The sequence below is a fragment of the Emydura macquarii genome, unplaced genomic scaffold (genome assembly GCF_026122565.2).
Source record: "Emydura macquarii macquarii isolate MOO-44397 ecotype Brisbane River unplaced genomic scaffold, CSIRO-AGI_Emac_v2 contig_2531, whole genome shotgun sequence".
NCBI classification, from domain to species: domain Eukaryota; kingdom Metazoa; phylum Chordata; order Testudines; family Chelidae; genus Emydura; species Emydura macquarii.
In genome coordinates, this window is record NW_027132668.1 from 9,432,500 (window position 1) to 9,456,263 (window position 23,764).

Sequence of the window (23,764 nt, forward strand, 5' to 3'; positions counted from 1 at the left end):
GCTGAAGCATTGAATGAGAGGTACCAGAGACAAAACAGTAGTAAGCTGAAAAGCAACTGGATGCATAGAAAGGCATTTTACAAGTCTGTCAAGGCAAGGAAGTTCACTATGGGCAATGACTAAAATGAAACTGTGTCTGACTGCTGAACCACTGGGTAACAACATAACAGCTCAAACTTTACCATCCAGAACAGGGCAAAATCAACTAAGATGCCAAGAAACACTGATCAATGGGAACGGAGATCATGCTATATCTAGTGATACAATTCTCCAGTGAATTTTATGCCACAGTTTATGGGAGAGGAGAGAAATTTAGAACTAACTGATTAAAATCTCTGGCAGATTACAGTGAGGAGCCAAATGAACACACACAAAAAAGTCTAGGCCCTCAAAAGAACTACTAATCCATTTGTCCAGAGGATACCTGGGGCAGTGATGCACTCTATGTAGGGAAGACTTTCCTGAGCAATTGGCTATTGTGATCTTCTTTAAGAGCAAATCACCAATAACTCTGATTTGTCAGCTGGTAGTTTTTATAATTTAAAAAAAAAGTTAGTAGGGAAGGTGAAACCAATATCAAAGCCCACGTGCTTTTAACAGCTAGGGGTAAAGAACACCATCAACCTTCTCCCTCAAGAGTATCATGAAGCACATCATTTTAATCAAAGTAGGGACGTGGGGAGAGCTTCAGCAATTCTGGAATATTTTGCTATCAAGAGAGCTAGATCTTCTAAAGCAAAGAGCCTAGATTGATCCAGAACCTTCTTGTGCATACAGTCCTTATATCAAATCAAAGTATATCGAATTAATGTTATGGGGACAGTTTAGTACTGAAAGAGAGGTATAATAAGCCTGGTCTAGACAAAAGAGTTGTCAGTATAGCTACAAACTTTCTGTGTAGATGCAGTAATACCGGAGGGGAAGTGCTTTTGCCAGTATAGCTTAGGTTATGTCTACACTGACGGCAGCAAATTCGCCACCGTCAGATCAACTTAACTGGATCGACGTATTAAGACCACCTCCTCAAGTGGCGTAGCGCTGCGTCGACAGAAACATGGTTCCCGTCGGTGCAGCGCAGTGAAGATGGCGCGCAAAACAGAAGCACATAAGTCGACGGGAGTTACACAAGTTTTTTTGCATAGTTTGCGTAAATCTGGTCGAATGCCACCAAATCTCGGAGGGAAGTGTAGACAAGCCCTTAGAGTGGTTCACTAAGTGAAACAGCCTATAGCACCTAAAGCACTTTTTTTGTCAGTATAAATGCTTCTATACTATAGCTTTTGCCAGCCATAGCAATGTCATTAAAAAAAGTCATCCCCTAACCACCCCAGTATATGATGAGAAAAGTTTCTAAATGTAGATCCCACACCAAATTCCTGTACCTCTGTGGACTTACTTACTCTTCACAAGCTGGACCCGTAACACTCAGAACATATCAGTGGAATTTAGAGATGGGGACATTAAGGCCAAGATTTAAAATAAAAATCGGTGCCTAAAGGTAAGCACCTGAGTTCTTATTTAGGCATCTGTAACAGAGCAGCCCCTCTGCTCATCTTCTGCACTCATAGACTGTTTGAAGACTCTCTGCCTGTAACCACCACCTTTATGTACAGTGTTTCCTCACCTCCTTTATGACACTGTGCAGCACATTATTCACAACAGTATATCATCCTGAGCACCCTAGGTCAAGGATAGGAGAAGAAGTAGCTCTCTCCTTCAGAGATCTTTCTTGGTGCTGACTCAGTGCCTGCCTGCCTGCCTCTTACTCACCTCTCTCTCCCTGGCACTGCCTTTCTGTGCCATTTCTACTTTCTGGGCTAATGAGTTAATAAGCCTTGCAGATCTCGCTCTCCCTAGTCCATCCCCTGTCTATCAAATGTCAGGTTTATTCCCAGGCAACTAATTGGTGATACAGTGAACAGAGCACTGGTACAGCTGCTGTTTCCCAGATCTGTCACTGCACCTAAATAAGCGGCCACATTTTCAAAATGCTGTGTCGCTCCCACTGATGTCAGTTGGAATGGCTTGATCTGTAATCTAAAAAAATATGACCTGTTATTTAGACACCTAACTTGAAGCACACATTTTTTAAAAATCTTGTCCTTAACCTTTACTGGTTGAGATCGAAAGAAGCTTTGGAAAAGTATAATTTGAAGTACAACACTACATTTTATTTCCTTTAAATATATTCTTCTTCTTGGTCCTCTAAAAATGGCGCATCTGGAGTTTACAAGGTACAGAAAAGAAGTCAGAGAGACAGGATTACCAAATGCCCCATTGTTATGGATAGCCTAATTACTCCTACAAATACCATATTTCAAATAGTGTTTTATCAATAGAGCCAAGATTCTCCTTGTTCTCATTTAGACATATAAACTTTAAAATAACATATTATACCAGCCCAGTCACTACAGCCAATTACAAAAGGGTACAGCGGGAAACTGCCTGAGAAACAGCAATTAGTCTCTAATTCCTAAATCCTTCAAATAAGGCACATAATTGGCCTATGCAACTACCATAGATTTTAGTGGGAGTTAAATGATTGAAAATCCATACAACTTTGAAGATGCAGGGAAAAGTAAAATAGTAACAAGACAAGTGATACAACACTATGCTGAAATTATTTTTTAGGAATTGGAAGGCCTCTATTCACAAGAGATATTGTAGAACAAATATCCTTGAATTCATATAAACTATTTAGAAAATGTTGACGTGGGTTATGCTTCAAAAACAAAAAACAAAAAAACAAACAGCTACCAGTCAATGTCAAGATGAGCACTGACCAGGAAACAACAGACAGAGGAATACATGAACAAGAATTACCAGAGAAATAACTCCCTATAGGATCTTAAACAAAAAAAACCCATCTACACTTGTTAGTGTTGGTTTGTTTTTGGTTTTTACAGTTGTGATGTAGAACACCATTTACAATACAACAAAGAAAATTCAAAATTAAGGTTGAACCACTGTCCTGAATTCATTCCATCGTGCCTAGGAATGATCTCACAAATTACAGGCTATATATTGCTCTTGATATAGACACAGCTGATATTAAAAGGACTTCTGCAGGTGATTCAGGGTTATCCTTTAACACCAAATACATCAAACCACAAGAAAAAGAGGGTGGGAGAAGTCATACTGAAAACATATAATTAAAATACCATTTTAAAAAAAGAAAAAAGGAAACTAATGGAAATGCATTAAACTATTATGTTCTTATAAACTCTCACCATCTATCATGTAAATCAAAATGAAGGCAAAAATGACTAAAATATTCAGTCATTTAGTGAGCCAAAACAAGAATGCCTCTAAAGAAACGTGTTAGATTGATCTCTGGTACACCCATGTAACTCTGGTGTAACTCTATTTGAAGTCAGTGGTGCGTTTGAGATCAGAATCTAGCCTCTAATTCTAAAAGGAAGGAGGTTACAGAGTAGCTAGCATGTGTTGTTGGAGCAACGTATTAAATAGGAGACCAGGATATCATATGATAGATTAGGTGGGATGTTAAGGTAGTGCTGAAGGGTGGAGGGAGGTGTCATTGAAGAGCAAGGGGTCGCACTTAGGCCTGGTCTACACCTAAAAGTTAGGTCAATGTAGCAACATCACTTAGGGGTGTGAAAAATTCACTCCCCTGAGAAAGACAGGTAAGCTGACCCCCAATATAGACACTGCTAGGTCAACAGAAGAATTCTTCCGTCAGCCTAGCTACCACCTCTCAAGGTGGGGTAGATTTAGTACAGCAACAGAAAAACATCCTTTTGTTGCTGTAGCAAGTGTCTACACTACAGCAGCGTAGCACTGCCATGCTGCAGTTGTGCCACTATAGTGCTTGTAGCGTATATACACTCTGAGTAAAAAACGATTTGTGCATCAACAAGATACCACAGCAAGAACCCCATTTTAACAAAAACGGATGGAGTAGATCCAGATAGAAGTCAATTTTCCAACAAGTCATAAAAGAGTTCAATAGGACATCCAGCAAGGTGCTTTGTAAATGTCAAACATTGCCACTGTGCCTCGGAACATCTGAGGTGGTGTGCGCTCTCATTTTAAGTGGGAATAGAAACAGAACTGTGTATAGTAGCAATTAATGTCAAGTTTGCATTCAAAGTGAAGCAGGAGAAGAAGTCTGGTGTCTGCAAAACACTCAAAGGGCTACACTAGGATTTAAATATGTGATAAGTATTATCTAACATATACGAACACATCTTAACAATCTAGTGTAGACAAGGCACGTGCTAAATTGGGAGAGTTAAAACAGGTTTCTCCCTACAAGTAGCTTGGCAGATGGCCGAGTAAATGCTCTGAAACATCAGAATTCTAACGGAAGAGACTGCAGGAGCATTAGGAGATTACACTGGGAGGATTAGCTACACCAGTTCCCCTACAAGGCCAGCTCTTTCAGTCCAGACCAGCACTGCAGTGATGTAGAATGACTGGCTGCCAGATGCAATTATGAGGAGACATGTCCTGAGCAAATGCAGCTGCTACAGGGCTAGCAAAATCTATGCACCACTGCAACAACTTCTGCATATGAGCAACAAGTGAGTTTCAAGTCTGTCTGTATTGCCAGCTCTGTTCTAGGTACCTATTTCTCTAGCATGCCATATGTGTCCACATTTAACCCTATCTTCTCCCCTTCAACTTAAAGTATCAGGAATTAAACAGGTTATTATCTATTTTCTTCTTGTTCTATGCATGAGCAATAAAGGCTTAGGGACTCTGACAACTTTCCAAAATCCTATAGGTTGCTCTCATGTGAAAAATGACAACAGATGCTACAAATAAAAGAGAATTAAATCACTCAAGAAAATACCATGGAAAAAATAAGCAACCCTAGAAGTAGGTTGAGAAGCCAAACAATAAAGTCACTCCAATAGGATGCTGCTGGAAACTTTGATTAAATCAAAGCTTTAGCTCCAGCAAAGTGGAACTGTTTTACAATCTCCAGCTACAGACTCCCACAGCTGGTGTTACAAATCATGTCATTTTCCAGAACGATGGCCACGGTTAACTGAATTAAGTTCAGAAAACTGAAATTCTAATCATTTCATGGATAAGTTATTTCAGACAGCTATACAAAAAACAAAAGCACATTAAAATAAATGTATACCACAGTAATGTGTCTCAACTACAGTTCTGGCAAACAACTCAAGTGAATATTCTGTCTTTTTACCTTTTTCTGCTGCCTCCAAAAGGTTATCTTTATATGCATCCATACTAGTTAGCAGGCTAGAAGATGCCAGTCAGATACACAGGAAAAAGTATAAACTAAAGTCAACATTAGCAAACCGTTTTCAAAGGTTTCAGAGCTGCTTTGTGAATACCAGCAATTAGCCTAGGGATTTCTGGGACTAGGGAGTCAGGTTACCACAATGCCACTTTCTCCATCCCATAAGGTTTATTCCACCCTAGATAAAACTTCACACTTAAATTCCCACAGTCCTGTGCACTGCTTTTCGGTCTCCACCATCTTTTGTGGAAGCAGGGACCCTGCAGAGCTCAGTGCAATTCTCATGACTGTTGCTAATATGGAACACACTATTATCCTGTATTTGTGGAACTTCAACAAGTACTACTACAGCTTGTGGTAGGATACGGCAGAGTTGTTTGATGACAATGGATGCTGATGGACACAGCAGATAAAAATGTCAGGTTGCTGCTGACATTCACAGAGCACACCACATAATGGACTGGCTCTTCGGGACTCACGAAACAAGCACTGATTGATAGGATCACATAATAATGAATATTTAGGATGACAAGCAGTGGCTGCAGAACTTTCAGCTGCAAAACATCACCTTCCTGGATCTATGCACCAAACTCACCCCAACCCTCCAGCACAGGGACACCAGAACAAGAGCTGTGCTGACAGCAGAGAAGCAAGCGGCAATTGCGTTCTGGCAGCTTGCAACGCTGGATTGCTATTGGTCAGTGGGCAAATCAATCTTGAGTTGTAAAATCCAGTGGGGGCTGTGGTCATCCACATGTGCAAAGCCATCAAGCATACCCTGCTGCATACAACTGCAACTCTCAGCAATACACAAGAAATAGTAGACGATTTGAAGTAATGGGGTTCCTGAATTGTGGTGGGACGTCTCTTCTGGCACCACCCCGTCTTCCTGGTGAATACATAAACTGAAAAGGGTTCCCTTCCACGGCTATACAAGCACCGGTGGATCACTGGGGATGCTTACCGACGTCAGAGTACACCACATTAAACTTAGCTTTAGTTATATATTCAAATTATGACTACTTAAGGCAGATGAGGAAATTAATTTAGGGTTGTACAAATAAATGAAAAGCAAAACTGCAATGTAATGCATAACCACACGTAACCAAAGTGTTGTCCTCTTGTTACAAATCATTTTGCATCTTTTTTCTCAGTGTCTTTCAGGTAGTTCTTAACCATCATTGGCTCAGGCTTTAGCTTCTCGTCAGAGTAGCCCAGAACTCACCAGTCTTCTTATTGCCTCTAGTATCAACTGCTGATACATAAACCACAGTTAACTATCACGGAGTCATTATGCACTCCAGCAATATTGTATTAACGCAGCTGCTTTTCCTTGTAATTCATTGTGTGCGTCCACCTTTAAGCCATCAGAACTTGCATCTGACAGTTCACCTCCCACCTGCTTTTAACTGTTGCTTTGTTGCCTGGCTTTAGGCAACTGATCAATGCTTGAAAAGTTGACTCAGACTGTCAGGTTAGAAAGAACCCTTGGGATTATCTAGTCTGAACTCCTGCACATTACAGGCCACAGAACCTCACCCACCCACTCTTGATCCTCAATAACGGAAAAGGGAATATTACAGCCATGAAAAAAAATGCTGCAATTTTCAAGTGCGTCTTTTGTTTCAGTTCAGTTTTGTAACATTTGTGATTGACAAACGGATATTTCCTCCTCATTGTCTTGGGCTAACCTGGATCTGGTTTTCTTTTGATATACTTGGTAATGGCAGTGTTATCAGCACCTTCATCCTCAGAGTCTGATTCTAATACTCAGGTATGGTTAGCCACAGTCAGTGGTTCTGGTGTCTCTTTCTTGTTCCACTGAATTCTACAAAATGTTTCCTCATATGGTCTGTCTTCCCGCTCACTTCTGCTTTGCAATCTCTCCATTTAAGACTTTACCATCTTTATTAACTTTCTCAGAATAGCCATGAATTGCTTCAAGTGGTCTTGCACCTTTGCTCATGTTGAAATATTTTGACTTGAGTCACTGTAATCACTGAGTTTGGTTGCAGCAGTTTCATTCCAGATGATGAGACCAAGAGACAGAGCACCGGACTGGACAGTTCATTTGGCAGTTTACCTCAAACAGAAATTTAAGCTTCTGAATCTGGGAATTCTCCTTTGTTTGTTTAACAAAGAAGGGGGAATTTCCAGATTCAGATATTACAGTTTCTGTTTGAGGTAGCTAAGCCAACAGCATACTGCTTTAGGTTGAGGCTCTTTTGTTTTATTTTATTTCCTTTAATAAAAATTAAACAGACCGTATTACTGCAAAACTATCAAATTGCTAAATATTGGTCAGTAACTTTCATTAGTATATTCTAGTAATCATTTTATATTTTTCAGTTTCAACCAATATTTACTAGCACCCTGCCCTAAACTAGTTTTTCCCCAAGAAAGAGCAAACCTTGACTTGAACCAATTGATACTATATTGGAGAACTCTTCTTCCATTAACCCTGGATGAAACTGTCCCTCAATCAGTTTCCTTGCTCTTGCAGCTGGCACAGACTTTTTTCCACCAACTCTATCCATTTCTGAGGCATCACAGCCCTCCAAACACCGCTTGGCAACAGGACATGGTTGGGATGATGGAACTCAGAAAGTAAAAAGCTTCTGGGGAGGACATATGTATTGGTGCAAGAGACAAATCATTACAAGCGATGTCACTGGAGAACATATTACATTGTGACTGTGACCACCAGTTTCTGAAACCTGTCCTTTGCTAGAAATAAACTTCTGCAGAGATTGCTGTCTAGGACAACTCTGATAAGTAACATCAACTGAGTAGAGTCATTCAGCTCCTAGTTGCATTGCCAAATCCATGTTATTCCAGAATAGAATCTAGACTGCATGATGGCTGCTTTGTGGGCCTTTTCCAGGAAAAGTGTTCCAATAAGCTTAGAATTGGTAAACATTAACCCTTTTCTGCCCACATAAAGCACATTAACTAGCACTTTGGGAAACACCCTTAGAGAGGCCAAAAGGTAAAGCAGCATACTGATAGCGTTGTCAGTTGCATGTGAAGCTAAGATATCTCTTATGGGAGATTCATATAATAATGTATAGATAGGCACTTTTCAGATCTGTTGATAGAGAAATTAAAGTCTTTCTTTGGAGAACTGCTGCTTTGGTAGAATTTAGATTCCATGCTTAAATGGAGCCTCCATGCTTAACTGTGGCTTCTGCAGGAATGTGTTCAAGAATATCTGGTTGAGTGTCCCTCTGTCTTTGGAACACCTGGACAATAAGAAGAGGATGGAGTAGTGCAGCGATTCTCAACTGGGGATCCGCAGCTCCTTGGGGGGCCACAAGCCAGTTTCAGGTGGGACGCGAAGCAGGGCTGGCGTTAGACTTGCTGCCACCCCATGGGGCTAAAGCCCATGGAGCCCCCTAGCACCTCACAGGGCAAAAGTCTCAAGAGTCCCTTCCCCCTCCATCCAGCAGCTGAAGCTTAGAGGCCCAAGCCCCTCTCCCCCCCTCTGAAGCCGGAGGTGCCTACCCGCCCACCCCACCCCCCGCTGGGCCCGGGAGGTTTTACAGTATGTTGAGGGGGCCTCAAAAAGAAAAAAAGGCTTGAGAAAGCCTGGAGTACAGTCTTAAGCCTTCTTGATTCCTGGGAGATCCATTACCCCAGTTTGAAGCAGATACATTGCAGTCTTCATACTTCTGTTTTTCAACTGGTTGGAGGAAGATGGGGATGTCAATAATCTTGTTCTGTAGTTGTATTTAATTCTGAATTTAAACCTGGCTGGATATCTCTACCTAAGATTCTTTTATTTCTTTTTTAAACATATTATTTACCCAACACTTCAAGATTTCCTGCACTTGTCCCATATTTGGGGAACCACACCTTATAGACTACAGTCAATCATGCATGTTTGAAGGATGCGGAGGGTTTTCCTGTAGTATCTCCTCTGTTTCTCATGTTACTTGGTATATTCAGTCTAGCTGGTTCTCTCTCCTGCAATTCTTAGCTGGATCAAGGAGTAACAAAAATCGTAATAGGATCTATATTTCCTTTTGAGCTACAAAGCCCTCCTTAGTTTTAAGTTTATTTTTATTTAAAGAAGGTTTCCATGGCAGCTGTCTTTAGTCACTGAAGAGTCTGCCTCCTGATCCTGAAGATCCTAGTTAGTGGTAACCTGTACCCTTCTTTGCACAGGGATTGGTTGTTCACGGCCTCAGGCAGGGCTGATGTTGTGACTCATTGTTCTTACTGAGAATCTCAAGTAGTTGGGGGGTGGGAGGAAGTGGGGGGGAGAGGGAGGTCAATCTCCCACAACAGTCACTGATAAGGAAATCTTTCTCAAAGAATGTTCCCAGATCAGAGACCTTTTGATCTGGAATGGCACCATGAGCACTAGGGAGTCTGATCATGCAGGCATGGCTCTAGCCATGATGTGAAAGAAGCAAATGCATGGATTACTACAGTGGCTTTACTTGTTTATTATTTTAAATACAGACTTTCCATTTCTTTAACTAGACTTGAGAGTTGTATGAACTTTTTGGAAATATAAATCAGGACATATTTACTTGTTAGTGGACTCACTCCCCTGCTTTCCCACTTCCTCCCATGCTTCCCCTTTCAGGAGCTCATCTGGAAGAATATAAATATTCCTGATACTATTTTCCAAAATACTCCTTCTCAAAAGAAAAACTGATTCTGAGCTTCCCTCTTTATAAGCTCTGGCTCCATGTCCAAAAAGCCTACCCTTGCTCCCAGAAAGATTAATCAAAGGAACCCTCTGCAATGTGTGCTCTTTCTTGTCAATTTTCAAGTCTTTGCACTGGAAAAGTTTGTATTACAGCGAACTGGAGGAGAGGAGGAAGAGAGTCCTGCACCTCTCTTTATTTTACTGGAAAAAACCCGGAGAGCAGAATACCATTACGTGTGACATAGCTGACCTATGGCACGAACAGGGTTCCATTCTAAATTCAAATTTAGAAATTCTTTTTCTTTTAGTTTCCTCTCAACATCCCATGTTTTTTCTTCATTTGGAGTTTACAGATACGTTGTAAGATAAAAAAAAATTTATGCTCTGAATATATTAAAACTTTAAATTTTAAATAGATACAAAAAATGACTGAAAAGCCCACAACTGTGTCCATGGGAAGAAAGACAGTGTAGTGGTTAAGGAACAGGCTCAGGACATGGAGACCTTTTTCAATTCCTTGCTCTACCACTGACTTTCTGTGTGTGCTTGGGTAAATCACTTAGCCTCTCTGTGCCTCAGTTCCCCACCTGTAAAATGGTGATAACACCACTTCCCTAGCTCACCGAGGGTTAAATACATAACAGATATTGACACCCTGAGATCTACTGATGAAAACTGTTATATAAGAAACAGGCATTATGGGCACTGCCCTAATGCAGTGTCCAGCTCCTAGAAAGGAGGACAATGCTGCAATGCTTACTGGACAACTGTCCATAAACCTAATATTTCATCTCATACAACCTCTTGTGGCTAATAGATAGAAACTCTTCAAGTTTGTCTCCCTCTACCAAACCCAAGGGCTGGGAGCTTTTTGGGGGAGAGGCGCCAAGTAGAGCACTCAAGCCCCTCTTTACTAACAACTTTCTCCAACTTGAAACACAGAAATTAACATGATTCTTGTAAGTTTCAGGGATGCCTCAAGCATTCTGAGTAACAGTAGCAAAACTGACCAGGGTCTGGTTAATTTCATTCCCTTACTGCTTAGCAAAATGAAGACAGAACTACATTGATTTACATTCAGAAGCTATTCTTCATAACCATAAGTGATAAAAACTTTCTTCCTAAGGAAAAAGTTTAAATTCTAAATAACTCCTGCAGGTCCACTCAATTACCATGGTAAGCTTCTCAGTCACCAGAGGCTAAGGAACTTTTCAACCTATAGTGATGTCACACAAACCCTAGATTTTTGCCATCACTGAAGAACTCAGACAGCAGCATGCTTTGGTTTTATGGTATACCAAATCTACAAATGATATGCAAACATCCTAGTAATCTGCAATGACAGGAAAGGAAATATAGAAGATGCCCAGGATAATGTAATAAGGTTTTAGATAAAATACTGTATTTTTTCCAATGCTAAAAACCGTGGTTCCTTAAGAGTTTATTAAATTCTACATGTCAAGAAGAGCTCATTGGACTTTTACTGAATTAAATCCTACATGACGAGTCATCTAAAAGTCAGTTTTACTAAACAAAATTAATGCAATTTTATAACTGAAACACTATACAGAGGATCTTTTCACCTGCCAAAAAGAAACTTTATAACTACAGGTCATTGAAGCCATAAACAAGTCACATCAAGTCACTGAATGGAATTCTAGTAACTTTCTGCAAACATCCCTCCTATTCTCTTTTATAGATAAAGGAATAGGACACTTCACTCCTCAATACTTATGAGGCGGAAACAAGACAAGACATTAATGTTCCCTTTGTCCACCCAAGATCACAGTTTTAACATGAAAATCAGCAAATTAGATTCCCCTGCCTTAGGAAAGGCACCACAGGGCCTACTCTGAACCTCTAAATACTGTCTAGAGTCAGATATAATATTTTTAACTGCTTCTGTAAACTGGCTTTGGACACTCACTTCTAATAAACTCTTACATTTAGAAATTGTTTATACAACATTTTTAATCAGATAGGACCCTATGCATTATACACTTAAAATAAAGCACTAGCTATACACAAAATTCACTCTAACCACCACGGAAGTGCAGCAACCTCTGTGGTGGAATGAATACCGCAACAAAGCGCCCAGCTACAACACACAACTGAGAACAGGAACAGCACAGTAATTTAACCAACTAATTTTTTAGAGTGAATTTAAGCAGGAAAAACAAAACTTGTCAAAATCAGAATTTGGCCACTAGGATCTTGACTGACCACAAGATTTCAGAAACTTGATTTAAAGTCTCACCCAACAGCCCCTTCACAATGCACTCCAGCACCACACTGCCAGGTCATTTGTTCAGTGTGGACGCAAGAGAAGACAGTGGCATCATCACAGTCGCCACCTTTCACAGGTACTCAGCTTTACCTTCAGAGGCTATCAGCAGCCTCCACTTCTCCTCACACAAAGGGCAGCCCCTTTCAGAGGCACTGTTCTGTTCTGCACTGGGGGCACAGGCGACTCCCTCCGGAGCCCGGCTGCACCTCCAGGAAATCCCCCAGCACCAGAAGAGGCCAAAATAAATCACTTCAGGGCATGTGACCCCAAGATCAGGGTGTGGGGAACATGGGAGAGGATAAACTCTCCTGGAAGGGAAAGGGAAGATCATAGCAGAGGCAACTCGCCGGGAGGATTAAAGGGGCACCAGGGAAACCACAAAAGACCGGGTGTCCCCACACCCCACACGGCCCGGCCCGGCCCGGCCCCAGACTCACCTCCAGGCGGAGGGAGGCGCCGCAGCCGCGCAGGAACTCGCGGATGTTGCTCAGACACTCGCTCTCGGTGCGGGGCTCCGGGTACACCTGCAAGAGAAGAAGCGCTGGGTGAAGGGGAGGGAAGAAGGGGGAGCGGGACCCTGCTGCCCGCCCTGGGCTACCCCAGCGCCGCCTCACCCCCTGCTCCCTCCGCAGCCGGCGGCGGCGGCTCTGGCTGGGGCCGTGGGGCCGGGACAGGAGAGGGGCTGGCTGGCTGGCTTTGACCCGGGAAGTAAACACACGGAGCCAGGAAATCACGTGCGGGCCGGGGGAGGGCTCGCCGGGCCTGCCCCCCACATGGCCGTGCCGCCCGCCCGGCGGGCCGGAGACTGGGGCCGGGCGGCTGGGGCGCGGCTGTTCCCCGTGCAAGGGGACGCAGCCCGGAGCAAGGCAGAGCCAGCCGCCTGGGGCTGGGGCACTGCTGCGCTCCCCGGCCGCTTCCCTCTGCCCCCGGGGGGTGGTTCCTTCCCAAGGCGAGGATGCCCCTTCGTTCAGCAGACAAGTTAGAAATGGAGACCATTAGGCTGCCCTGTGTGCCTTTACCTACTGCACTAGCTTGCGTGCACCGCCATCCACCAGTCACTAGCCGCCCCTCCCCGCTCCGGGAGCCAGCCAGGCCAGCCCGTGCTTGCACACACACACACACACACACACACACACACACAGCACCCCTACCAGCAGTGGGAGAGATCATTCCTCTCTCTCTCACACACACACACACACACACACACACACACACACACGCCGCTCACAGCACCATTTTCCTCCTGAGCCCCTGGGAAAGGAAGTCCTGCATTGCATTACTCACTCAATGCAACACAGCCTCCAGCTGCACAGCATCTTGCAAACACACCGAACCAACAAGGAGCGTTGGTTTAGCACCAGATCCTCAAATGAACACTCTGCCCTTTACTCAGAATTATCACTTATTTAAGATTACAGTGGTAGCTGGAAGCCCCAATCTGGGTCACTCTGGTAGGATCCAGGAGCCCATGGTACTGGGGTGCTGTACTCACATATAGTGGTACTTGCCCTTAAAGAGTTTTCAACCAAAGGCCTCAGGCCTGCAATCTGATCCACAGAGCCCTGCAAATCTACGGATAGCCGCTTTATATCTGCAGCTATCCAGATAACATGTTTGGAGATCATGGATTGGCTGCGGATACAAATTTTGTATCCACACGGGGCTCTACTGATCTAGGCAGGCAGACAGACCCCTGCAAAGGCCCATTAAATTGAATGGGAGTCCCATTGAAAACAAGGGAATCCATGCAAGCGTAGCAGTCTGCCCAGTTGGATTAGATTGCAGGACTGATGCCAAAATTAAGACATAAATGGATTAACAAATGGAGCAAGTGAAGACAAGGGTAATGGTGACAAATGTATGACAACAAAGAATAGATTTGCATGATCTTTATCGTTTTCAGTCACAGCAGGTAACAGTCACAGCAGATAAACAAAAAACTCAGAGCACACAATAAAAAAAAAAGTAAAGATATAATAGTGACCACATTAAAAACTCATCGTACCATTAAAACGCTTTTTCTGCAAGTAAAAAGAGACTATATTTTAAAGAATGTGTGCCACACCATCCAATCCTGCAACATGCTGAGCACCGCCATCTCCCACCAAAGACAATCAAAGTTGAACTCAAGGGGAAAGGAGAGTAATCAGCCCCTTTCAAGAGGTGCTCAGTAACCTTGTAGGAGGAGATCCTTAATTTCTGAAGACCAAGACACGGAAATCCCAATCTCTTCGCTGGCTCAGAATCAAACCAGCATCCAAAATTCTGACTGACATTTTTAAAAAGTGAAATGCTTTTAATTATATTTTTGTAAAGGATATACAGAAAAACTTTAATTCAAACATCAATTAAGAATGCAATTTAATTTCAGGGAACATAGGAGGTATCACACTATGGGATGTAGTCTGCTCTTTGTTGTGTATGCAGTGCTCCCATTGATTCCAGTTTGCACTTCAAAAATCAATCCATATAGGAGAGGAGAATGGAGCCCTATGCCTTAAAACCATAAGTGGAAATCCCAAGAAAAAACTTTATAGTATAGCATCAATATCTGCTTTACTAGTTATCAAAAAGCTAATACCAGACAGTAGAATTTAACGGAGGTTATTAACTAACTTTGTTTCCTCATAGTCTACCAGACAGCTGTGATTTCTTCAGAGTCCATTGCAAAGAAGGAAGCTTGCAAAAGGGAAAGACTTGACAGAAAAAGATTTTTTAAAAACAGAAGTATCTGTGTTCCACACCTATTACGGCACCCTTACTCATACTGAGTGGTAGCTTAGGGTGGCACAGTCCTGCAAATGCTTAAGCATGTGCATAACTCCACACATGTAAGCAATCCCATTAGCTGAAATAGGACAACTCACAAAAGTAAAGTTCTGCGTGTACTTAAATGTTCACAATACCAGGACCTTACATCACAAATAATTCTACTGATTTCAATGGGAAAATGTATCAAGTAAGATACTGCTTAGCTTGAGTAAGGATGGGCAGAACTAGGCCTTGAATAAGTAGCTCTATTTCAGAGGAGAAGCCTTTTTTGGAAATGCAACACAACTGGGAGATGAGGAGGCTCAACGCTATACAAGAATTATCCCTTGGATTATAAACTACTTTAGGCAGGGACTTTTTAGAAAAAAAAATATATTATTCTTAAATCATCTGTATATGTCATGCATGCTTATGGCACTATAGACACAAATATAATACTTCCATAATACTTGGGGTTTCCCTTAAAATATTTAACTCCTGAAATGCTGTCATCAAGGTCTTTGGGACAGCGACTGTGCCTTCCCACATGTTGGTACAGCGTCAAGGACATTTTGAGCTCTCTGGTAATATAAATTTAAAAAAAAATCAATAAAAAGGGGTGACTTGCTTGAATACAGAAAATTGGAATTATGTATTAGAAATACTGACTCACCATCAGCTTCCAGATTTAAAGTTTAGATTGTAGCGAAGTCAGCCTGCAATTGGGGAATGACCATAAAAAACGACCGATGCCAACACCTATAGATCAGGACTCAAGTGACATCAAATCAGGCAGATCTGAAGTTTAAATCAAATGTTAAATCTTTAGGGAATTCGACCTCTAACTTCTGTGGAGCCTTGCCCTTGAAGTTCTTTAAAATACAGATCTGTAAAAAGTTCAGGAAGGTGCTTAAGCTATTATTTTTGCTAATACACTAGTAGACATGATTGCCTGCTTAATGATTTTACTATCATGTTTGCTTATCTTTCAGCAATCAAGGGTTTTAGTGTTTCTGTATTACACCCACTGAGTATTGAAAATCAAAAATATAATTTAAAAACAAGAAAACTTTCATAATCGACTACGCCACAATGATCAGGAACCCCAGCAAGAAATTCTTTGGAAAATGAAAAGTTCCAGAGGCGTAGCCATGTTAGTCTGTATACAGCAAAAACAACGAGAGTCCTGTAGCACTTTAAAGACTAGCCAATTTAATTTCTGCAGGCATAAGCTTTTGTGGGCTGCAACCCACTTCGTCTGATGCCCACGAAAGCTTATGCCTGCAGAAATTAAATTGGTTAGTCTTTAAAGTGCTACAGGACTATCGTTGTTTTTGGAAAATGAAACAATGGTAGAAGAAATGGTATAGTTCATGATTCTAAGGAATGGTAGGAAACAAAAAAGCTCAATAAAGATAATGGATTTCAAAAAGGCAGACTTTAGCAAACTCAGGGAGTTGGTAGGTAAGATCCCATGAGAAGCAAGTCTAAAGGGAAAAACAGTTCAAGAAAGAGTTGGCAGTTTTTCAAAGAGATATTATTAAGGGCGCAAGACCAAACTATCTCAATGCATAGGAAATGTAGGAAGTATGGCAAGAGACCATCCTGGCTTAACCAGGACATCTTCAACAAACAAACTCAAAAAGTCATAGAAAAGGTGGAAGCTAGGTCAAATTACAAAGGATTAATATAAACAAATAACACAAGTATGTAGGGACAAAATAAGAAAGACCAAGGCACAAAGCAAGATTAAGCTAGCTAGAGACAAAGGGTAACAAGAAAACATTCTACAAATACATTGGAAGCAAGAGGAAGACCAAGGACAGGGCAGGCCCGTTACTCAATCGGGGAGGGGACGGGGGTGGAACAATAACAGAAAATGTGGAAATGGCAGAAGTGCTAAATGACTTTTTTGTTTCCGTTTTCACCAAAAAGGTAAGTAGTGATTGGCTAAAATATGGAAAAATTACTTAGACAAGTCTTCAAGTCACCAGAGTGACTGAGGAGATGTTTGAGCCATTAGCGATTATCTTAGAAAAGCCATGGAAGATGGGAAAGATTCCAGAGGACTGGAAAAGGGCAAATATAGTATCAACGTATAAAAAGAGAAATGACGACAACCTGGGGAATTACAGACCAGTCACCTTAACTTCAGTACCCGGAAAAATAATGAAGCAAATAATCAAACAAACAATCAATTTGCAAACACCTAGAAGATAATAAGGTGATAAGTAACAGTCAGCATGGATTTGTCAAGAACAAATCATGTCAAACCAACCTGATAGCTTTCTTTGACAAGGTAACAAGCCTTATGGACAGGGGGAGAAGCAGTAGATATAGTATATCTTGACTTTACTAAGACTTGATACGGTCTCACATGACCTTCTCATAAACAAACTAACTAGGGAAAAACAACCTAAATGGAGCTACTATCTAGTAGGTGCATAATTGGTTGGAAAACCATTCCCGAAGAGTAGTTATCAGCAGTTGACAGTCAAGTTTGAAGGGCATATCGAGTGGAATCCCACACAGATCAGCTCTGGGTCCAGTTCTCTTCAATATCTTCGTCAGTGATTTAGATAATGGCAAAGAGAACACACTTATAAAGTTTGTTGATGATACCAAGCTGGGAGGGGTTACAAGTGCTTTGGAGGATAGGATTAAAATTCAAAATGATCTGGACAAACTGCAGAAATGGTCTGAAGTAAATAGGATGAAATTCAATGAGGGCAAATGCAAAGTACTCCATTTAGGAAGGAACAATCAGTTGCACACATACAAAATGGGAAATGACTGCTCAGGAAAGAGTACTGCAGAAAGGGATCTGGGGGTCATAACGGATCACAAGCTAAATATGAGTCAACAGTGTAATACTGTTGCAAAAAAAGCTAACATCATTCTGGGATGTATCAGTGGGAGTGTTGTAAGCAAGACATGAGAAGTTATTCTCCGCTCCACAGCGCACTCATTAGGTCTCAACTGGAGTACTGTGTCCAGTTCTGGGCGCTACATTTCAGGAAAGATGTAGACAAACTGGAGAAAGTCCAGAGAAGAGCAACAAAAATGACTAAAGGTCTAGAAAACATGACCTATGAGGGTGTGACACTGTCTAAATTAGGGGGTGACCATTCATAATATTGATATAAATATTGTAAAATTACAATAATTTGTACATGATATGCCATGTCAGGTACCATTGGTAAAGTTATAATTTGCTAAGTATGATAATACTGTTTATGTGTATTCATCATCATTGTACTGTAAGTTGTGGATGTGTGTGATATATCTGTATCCAAACTCGACTCATCAAGGGTTATTACCTTTATAGTGAACCCAGGAAGAGAAGCCAGGATGGCACCTATGAGTCAACAGGACATGTAGGGACATGCCTGTGGTCAGGGGGACTGCAAGTGCCTTTCCCTGACCATGTGTTGTGAGCTTGTGTTTGAAACAAGTCACATGGCAGATCAGAGACTATAAAATGCAGCTGCATCATCTCCATCTTTTCTTCATTCCTGCTTTCTACCTCTGGATCAAGTCATTTACAACTGAAGCTGTGAAACAAAGGACTGAGACCCATCCAGGTACTGGATGTACAACAGAAGGATTGTACAAGCCTGAAAACTCCACAATTCTGCCAAGAAGCTTTAAAGTCATTTGTATGTATCTGATTGCTTTCACCATTTAACACCTCTCTTCTTGTTTGTTTCTTTCCTTTTATAATAAACCTTTATTTTAGTTACTAAAGGATTGGCAGGCAGCGTGGTATTTTGGGTAAGAGCCAAACTTATATTGATCTGGCAATGTGCCAATACAATCCCTTTGGGGATCAGGAGAACATTTTGGTAAAGGGAATAGAGTTTTAAATATCTTACCATTTTACTGGGCCTAGTTGATGATTGGGAGCCAGACACTGAAATGCAATAAAGGGAGCTGTGTACTTCTTGTTTTTAGCTTCTTGATAACCAGTGTGGGGGATCAGAAGCACTGTTTCTGACTGGCTGGTGAATCTAACTGCAGTTTTAGCCACGAGTTTGGGAGAATCTGCTCTCCTTTTGCAACCTGCCCTGACGTTGGCATTTTCAGGTGGGCTGCCCTAGGTATGGACAGGTCACAAAGGGAAGATTCAAAAATGGGGTTTGTACAGTCTGGAGAAGAGAAGACTGAGGATAACAGTTTTCAGTGACATTAAAGGTTGTTACAAGAAGGAGGGAGAAAAATTCTTCTCTTTAACCTCTAAGGACACAACAAGAAGCAATGGGCTTAAATTGCAGCAAGGGCAGTTTAGGTTGGACATTAGGAAAACTTCCTCACTGTCAGGGTACTTAAGCACTGGAATAATTTGCCTACAAAAGTAGTGTAATCTCCATCATTGGAGATTTTTAAGAGCAGGTTAGACAAACATCAGTCAGGGATGGTCTAGAATGATAATGCTTTGTCCTGTCATAAGTGCAAGGGTCTGGACTAGATGACCTTCCAGTACTATGATTCTATTAAAAGGTCATTAAATTCATCCCTCTTGCATTAGTGGACTGTTTATTATACCTCCTAATTGTTTTGCTTAATTTACTTTTGGACAACTCCAAAGACAGTGCCTCAAATTCCCTCAGCAAATTATTCCATCATCCAATTGAACATATGGTTAGAATATGTTTCATAAAGTCTAATTTAACCTTTCACTTTTCTCTCTCTGCTTCTTATTGTGAAATTGTAAATATTTTCTTCAACATGTTATGTTTCAAGTATTTATAAAACATGATCATATCCCCCCTTTGTCTTTTCTCTAAAATATATACATATTAAATTCCCTTAATCTCTCTTTAGTAGTTTATATCTTCTAATCCCTTTATCTTTTCTTACATCCTCCTCTAGATGGTCTCCATTTTATCAAGATCTCTTTTCATAGTGAGGAACTCTCAAAACTATGCACATTGCTAAAACAAGAATGACATGTAACAAGTCACTATAAATCCAAGTTTCTCTCATAAGAAACAAATTCCTTGTCCACTAAGTGATTCTTTTTTTGTGACACAATCAGGATTATCTATTTAACAGGTAATAATCCTTATTCCTAAAGCCCTCAACTAGCTAAGCACAGGATTCAGAAGTTTTAAGAACTGATCTAGCATAGCTGACCCAGAAGTCATAGACACTATCTCATAGGTGGCTGCAGTCTCTGGTAACAGGACAAGCAAAGAGCTCATAAAGGATGCCATCAAATATGATAGGAGGGAGCTAACTGCCAATCAAGGCTTCAAAAAAGTGGCAAGGGATTCCCTTCCATCTCAGGAAGTTTAAACGTGGATCATATGGCATTTTCGAAATGTTTCAGACTTGCCAGAAGTCTCAACCCTGTCAAAAGCATGCACCTTTCTAGCGGACAACTGTGCTTCCCTCAAAAGAAGAAAGGTAGTTAGTAAAGTCTGGCAAATCTTTAAAAAGGCAGTTCCTTCTCTCTCAAAAAAAGGGAGTACATTTCAAAGCCCTGCTTTTACTGTTTGTCAGATCAATGGAACAAACAGATTCAATTTTCACAGCTGCATGAACAGGACTACATTGGCATCTGCCAGAAAAATAAAAGCAGAGAATCTAATATATCCAAGTCTTTCTCTCCTAATAAAGATTTACAACCAAGAGTTTATTTCCTTCTTTCTTACAACTCTTGCCAGCACAGGATTGCCTCCTTATATCAACAACAGCCAAAGCATGCTAGGCTTCAACCACACCCCTTCTTTTCCCCAGCATGCCTCCTATTCAAAGGGCTTCAAAAAGCCACCCCACTTGTGAAACCACAGTACACAGAATCATAGAAATGTAGGACTAGAGGGGTCCTCGACAGGTCATCTAGTCCAGTCCCCTGCACCGAGACAGGACTAAATATTATCTAGACTATCCCTGACAGGTGTTTGTCTAACTTGCTCTTAAAATCCTTCAATGACAGAGATTCCACAACCTCCCTAGGTAATTTGTTCCAGTGCTTAACTACCCTGACAGGAAGTTTTTCTTAATGTGTAACCCTTCTAGCTGGACCGTGAATCATCAATAACTACTCTCTGAGCACAGTTTTCCAAGTTGTTCACCCACCTTATAGTAGGTTCATCTAGGTTATGTTTTTCTAGTTTGCTTATGTGAGACCATCTCAAAAGCGGTTGAGATATATCACATCTACTGCCTCTCCCCATCCACAAGGCTTGTTGCCCTTTTGAAGAAAGCTATTGGGTTGGTTTGACATGATTTGTTCTTGACAAATCCATGTTGACTGTTACTTATCACCTTATTATCTTCTAGGTGATTACAAATGTGGTTGTTTATTTACGCCTTTATCTTTCCATGTACCGAAGTTAAGATGACTGAGCTATAGTTCCCTGGGTTGTCCTGATTCCTTTTTATAGGAAGGATGCTATATTTGCCCTTTTCCAGTCCTTTGGGATCTCTCCTGTCCTCCATGATTTCTCAAAGATAATTGCTAATGGCTCAGAGATCTCTTCAGCCAGTTCCTTAAGTATTCTAAGATATATTTCATCAGGCCCAACGAATTTATAGATATGTAACTCGTCTAAATAATTCTGAACTTGTTCTGTCCCTGTTTTAGGCTATGTCTACAATACCAGTTATGTTGGTATAACTTATGTTGGGGGTGGATTAATTATGCCAACGGGAGAGCTCTCTCCTGTCAGCTTACAGCTACACTAGAGATTTTATAATGGCGCAGCTGTATCAGGACAACTGCACCACTGTTAGCTCTCAAGTCTAGACATGGCTTCAGGTCCTATCCCATTTACACTGATGTTCATTATGTTAGTTGTCCTATTACTGCCAACCTTTTTGATTAAATCTGAAACAAATAAGGCATTTAACACTTCAGCCATTGCTATGTTTTCTGTTATTGTCTTTCCCGCCTCATTGAGTAACAGGACTATCCTGTCTTAGTTCCTCTTGCTTCTAATGTATTTGTAAAATGTTTTCTTGTTACCCTTTATGTCCCTAGATAGTTTAATCTTGTTTTGTACCTTGGCCTTTCTAATTTTGTCCCTATATGCTTGTGGTGGTGTTTGTATTCATCCTTCGTAATTTGACCTAGTTTCCACTTTTTGTATGACTTTTCGAGTTTGTTTGTTGAAGATCTCCTAGTTAAGCCAGGATGATCTATTACCATACGTCCTATCTTTCCTACACATTGGGTTACTTTGCTTCTGTGCCCTTAATAATGTCTCCTTAAAAACTGCCAGCTCTTCTGAACTCTTTTTTCCCTTAGACTTGCTTCCCACACCTACCAATTCTCTGAATTTGCTAGTTTGCCTTCTTCAAGTCCTTTATCTTTATTCTGCTGTTTCCCTCCTACCACTCCTTAAAATCATGAACTCATCATTTTATGATCACTTTCACCCAAGCTGCCTTTCACCATCAAATTCTCAACAAATCCCTCTATTTGTCAGAATCAAATTTAAAACAGCCTCTCCACCTTCTGTAATACAAAGTTGTCTCCAATGCACTCCAAGAACTTCTTGGATAAGTTGTGCCCTGCTGTATTGTTTTCCCAATAGATGTCTGACTAGCTGAAGTCCCCCATCACTACCAAGTCTTGTGCTTTGGATGATTCTGTTAGTTGTGGGGGGTGTACAATAAAGGGGTCAAATCACAATGAGGAATCCCTCTGTCTCTTCTTCAAACATGACAGTTAACTGAATAAGAGTCTCTTTGGAATAATGCTTTTTATAAATAAGGACAAATGACTACAAGCTAAAGTACAACAAAACTTAATAGAGCATGACAAGAAAGGTTCCTGCTCTAGTTTTAATCCTTATATTCAGTATCAAAAGTGGATCAACTGCTCTGTGATGGAGGAACTTATTTGGAAAATCATCTTCATAATGAAAGGCATCTGAAAATTTTGACATCTCCACTTTGATGAACCATTCCCACCCTCCTACTATCAACATAACATTTTAAAAGCATGGTTAAAATGCTGTAATTTGAAGCCATGGTTTTTCAGTCAAACAAGTGCTAACTTCGATGCAGATGCATGTGATAAGATCCCTACTCTTTCAAAGAGACCAGCTCCCCAATCTAAACATATGTGTTCCAAAAATTCTGTAACATGGTTTTCTTTTAAGAACTGTTTTTTCTTTTGTTCATTTCCCATATTCAAGACAAAGTTTTCAGCAGAACCAGCATGCGCCTCAGCACAAATGTTTCTGTTTCGTATTGACATGTTTTGTTCTGAAATTCAAAGAAAGTAATGTGAACTCACGACAGCCTAAGAATGAGAGCCATTATCTACAGTAACACTGCTTTCCTAATGGTTTTGATTTACACTTCTTGAAATCTAGTAAATTTAGAATCTTCTTGTGTTGAAGACAGAATATAATTTCAATGTGAAAATAATTTACCCAGAGCTATCTGAAAGGAAATTCTACTTGTTATTCTGTGTATGAGATGGCATATTTATTGTAAACAAAAAGGTCAGGCCACTTACTATCAAAATCCATTGACTTGTTTCTCTACTTAAGCCAAACCTGTTCTCTGACCTTTTTAGAAGTGATTTATGTCTTTTAATGAGCATATTACCTTTGTTTATTATACTTTAGTTTTCACTAATTATTCTTATGCTACCAAAGGCTTTAAAAGCATGACATTAAAAAAGTATCAATACGGTTATATGTAAATTTCCCTTCAGTCCCTCTCCCCAGACACCTCTTCTAAACTCATACTATTTACATCATTTTCTAAAAAGCAGCTGATTGACAAACATTCTATTTAGATACAGAAAATAAATAACAAGTCAGCCCCTTGTGGAAGTGAATGAGGGTATTTCCCATCTGTTTTTAAT

At 40.8% G+C, this 23,764-nt stretch overlaps 1 protein-coding gene across 5 annotated transcripts in view; it reads right to left on the reverse strand.

Moving 5' to 3' along the window:
• Positions 1 to 23,764, reverse strand: part of ARHGEF7 (Rho guanine nucleotide exchange factor 7) — a 171,933-nt gene that overhangs the window by 143,181 nt on the left and 4,988 nt on the right. For all 5 annotated transcript variants that reach the window (XM_067563686.1, XM_067563681.1, XM_067563683.1 and 2 more), the window contains exon 2: positions 12,621 to 12,707. In XM_067563686.1, coding sequence (XP_067419787.1) covers positions 12,621 to 12,707 — 87 coding nt within the window. The remainder of the gene's footprint in view (positions 1 to 12,620; positions 12,708 to 23,764) is intronic.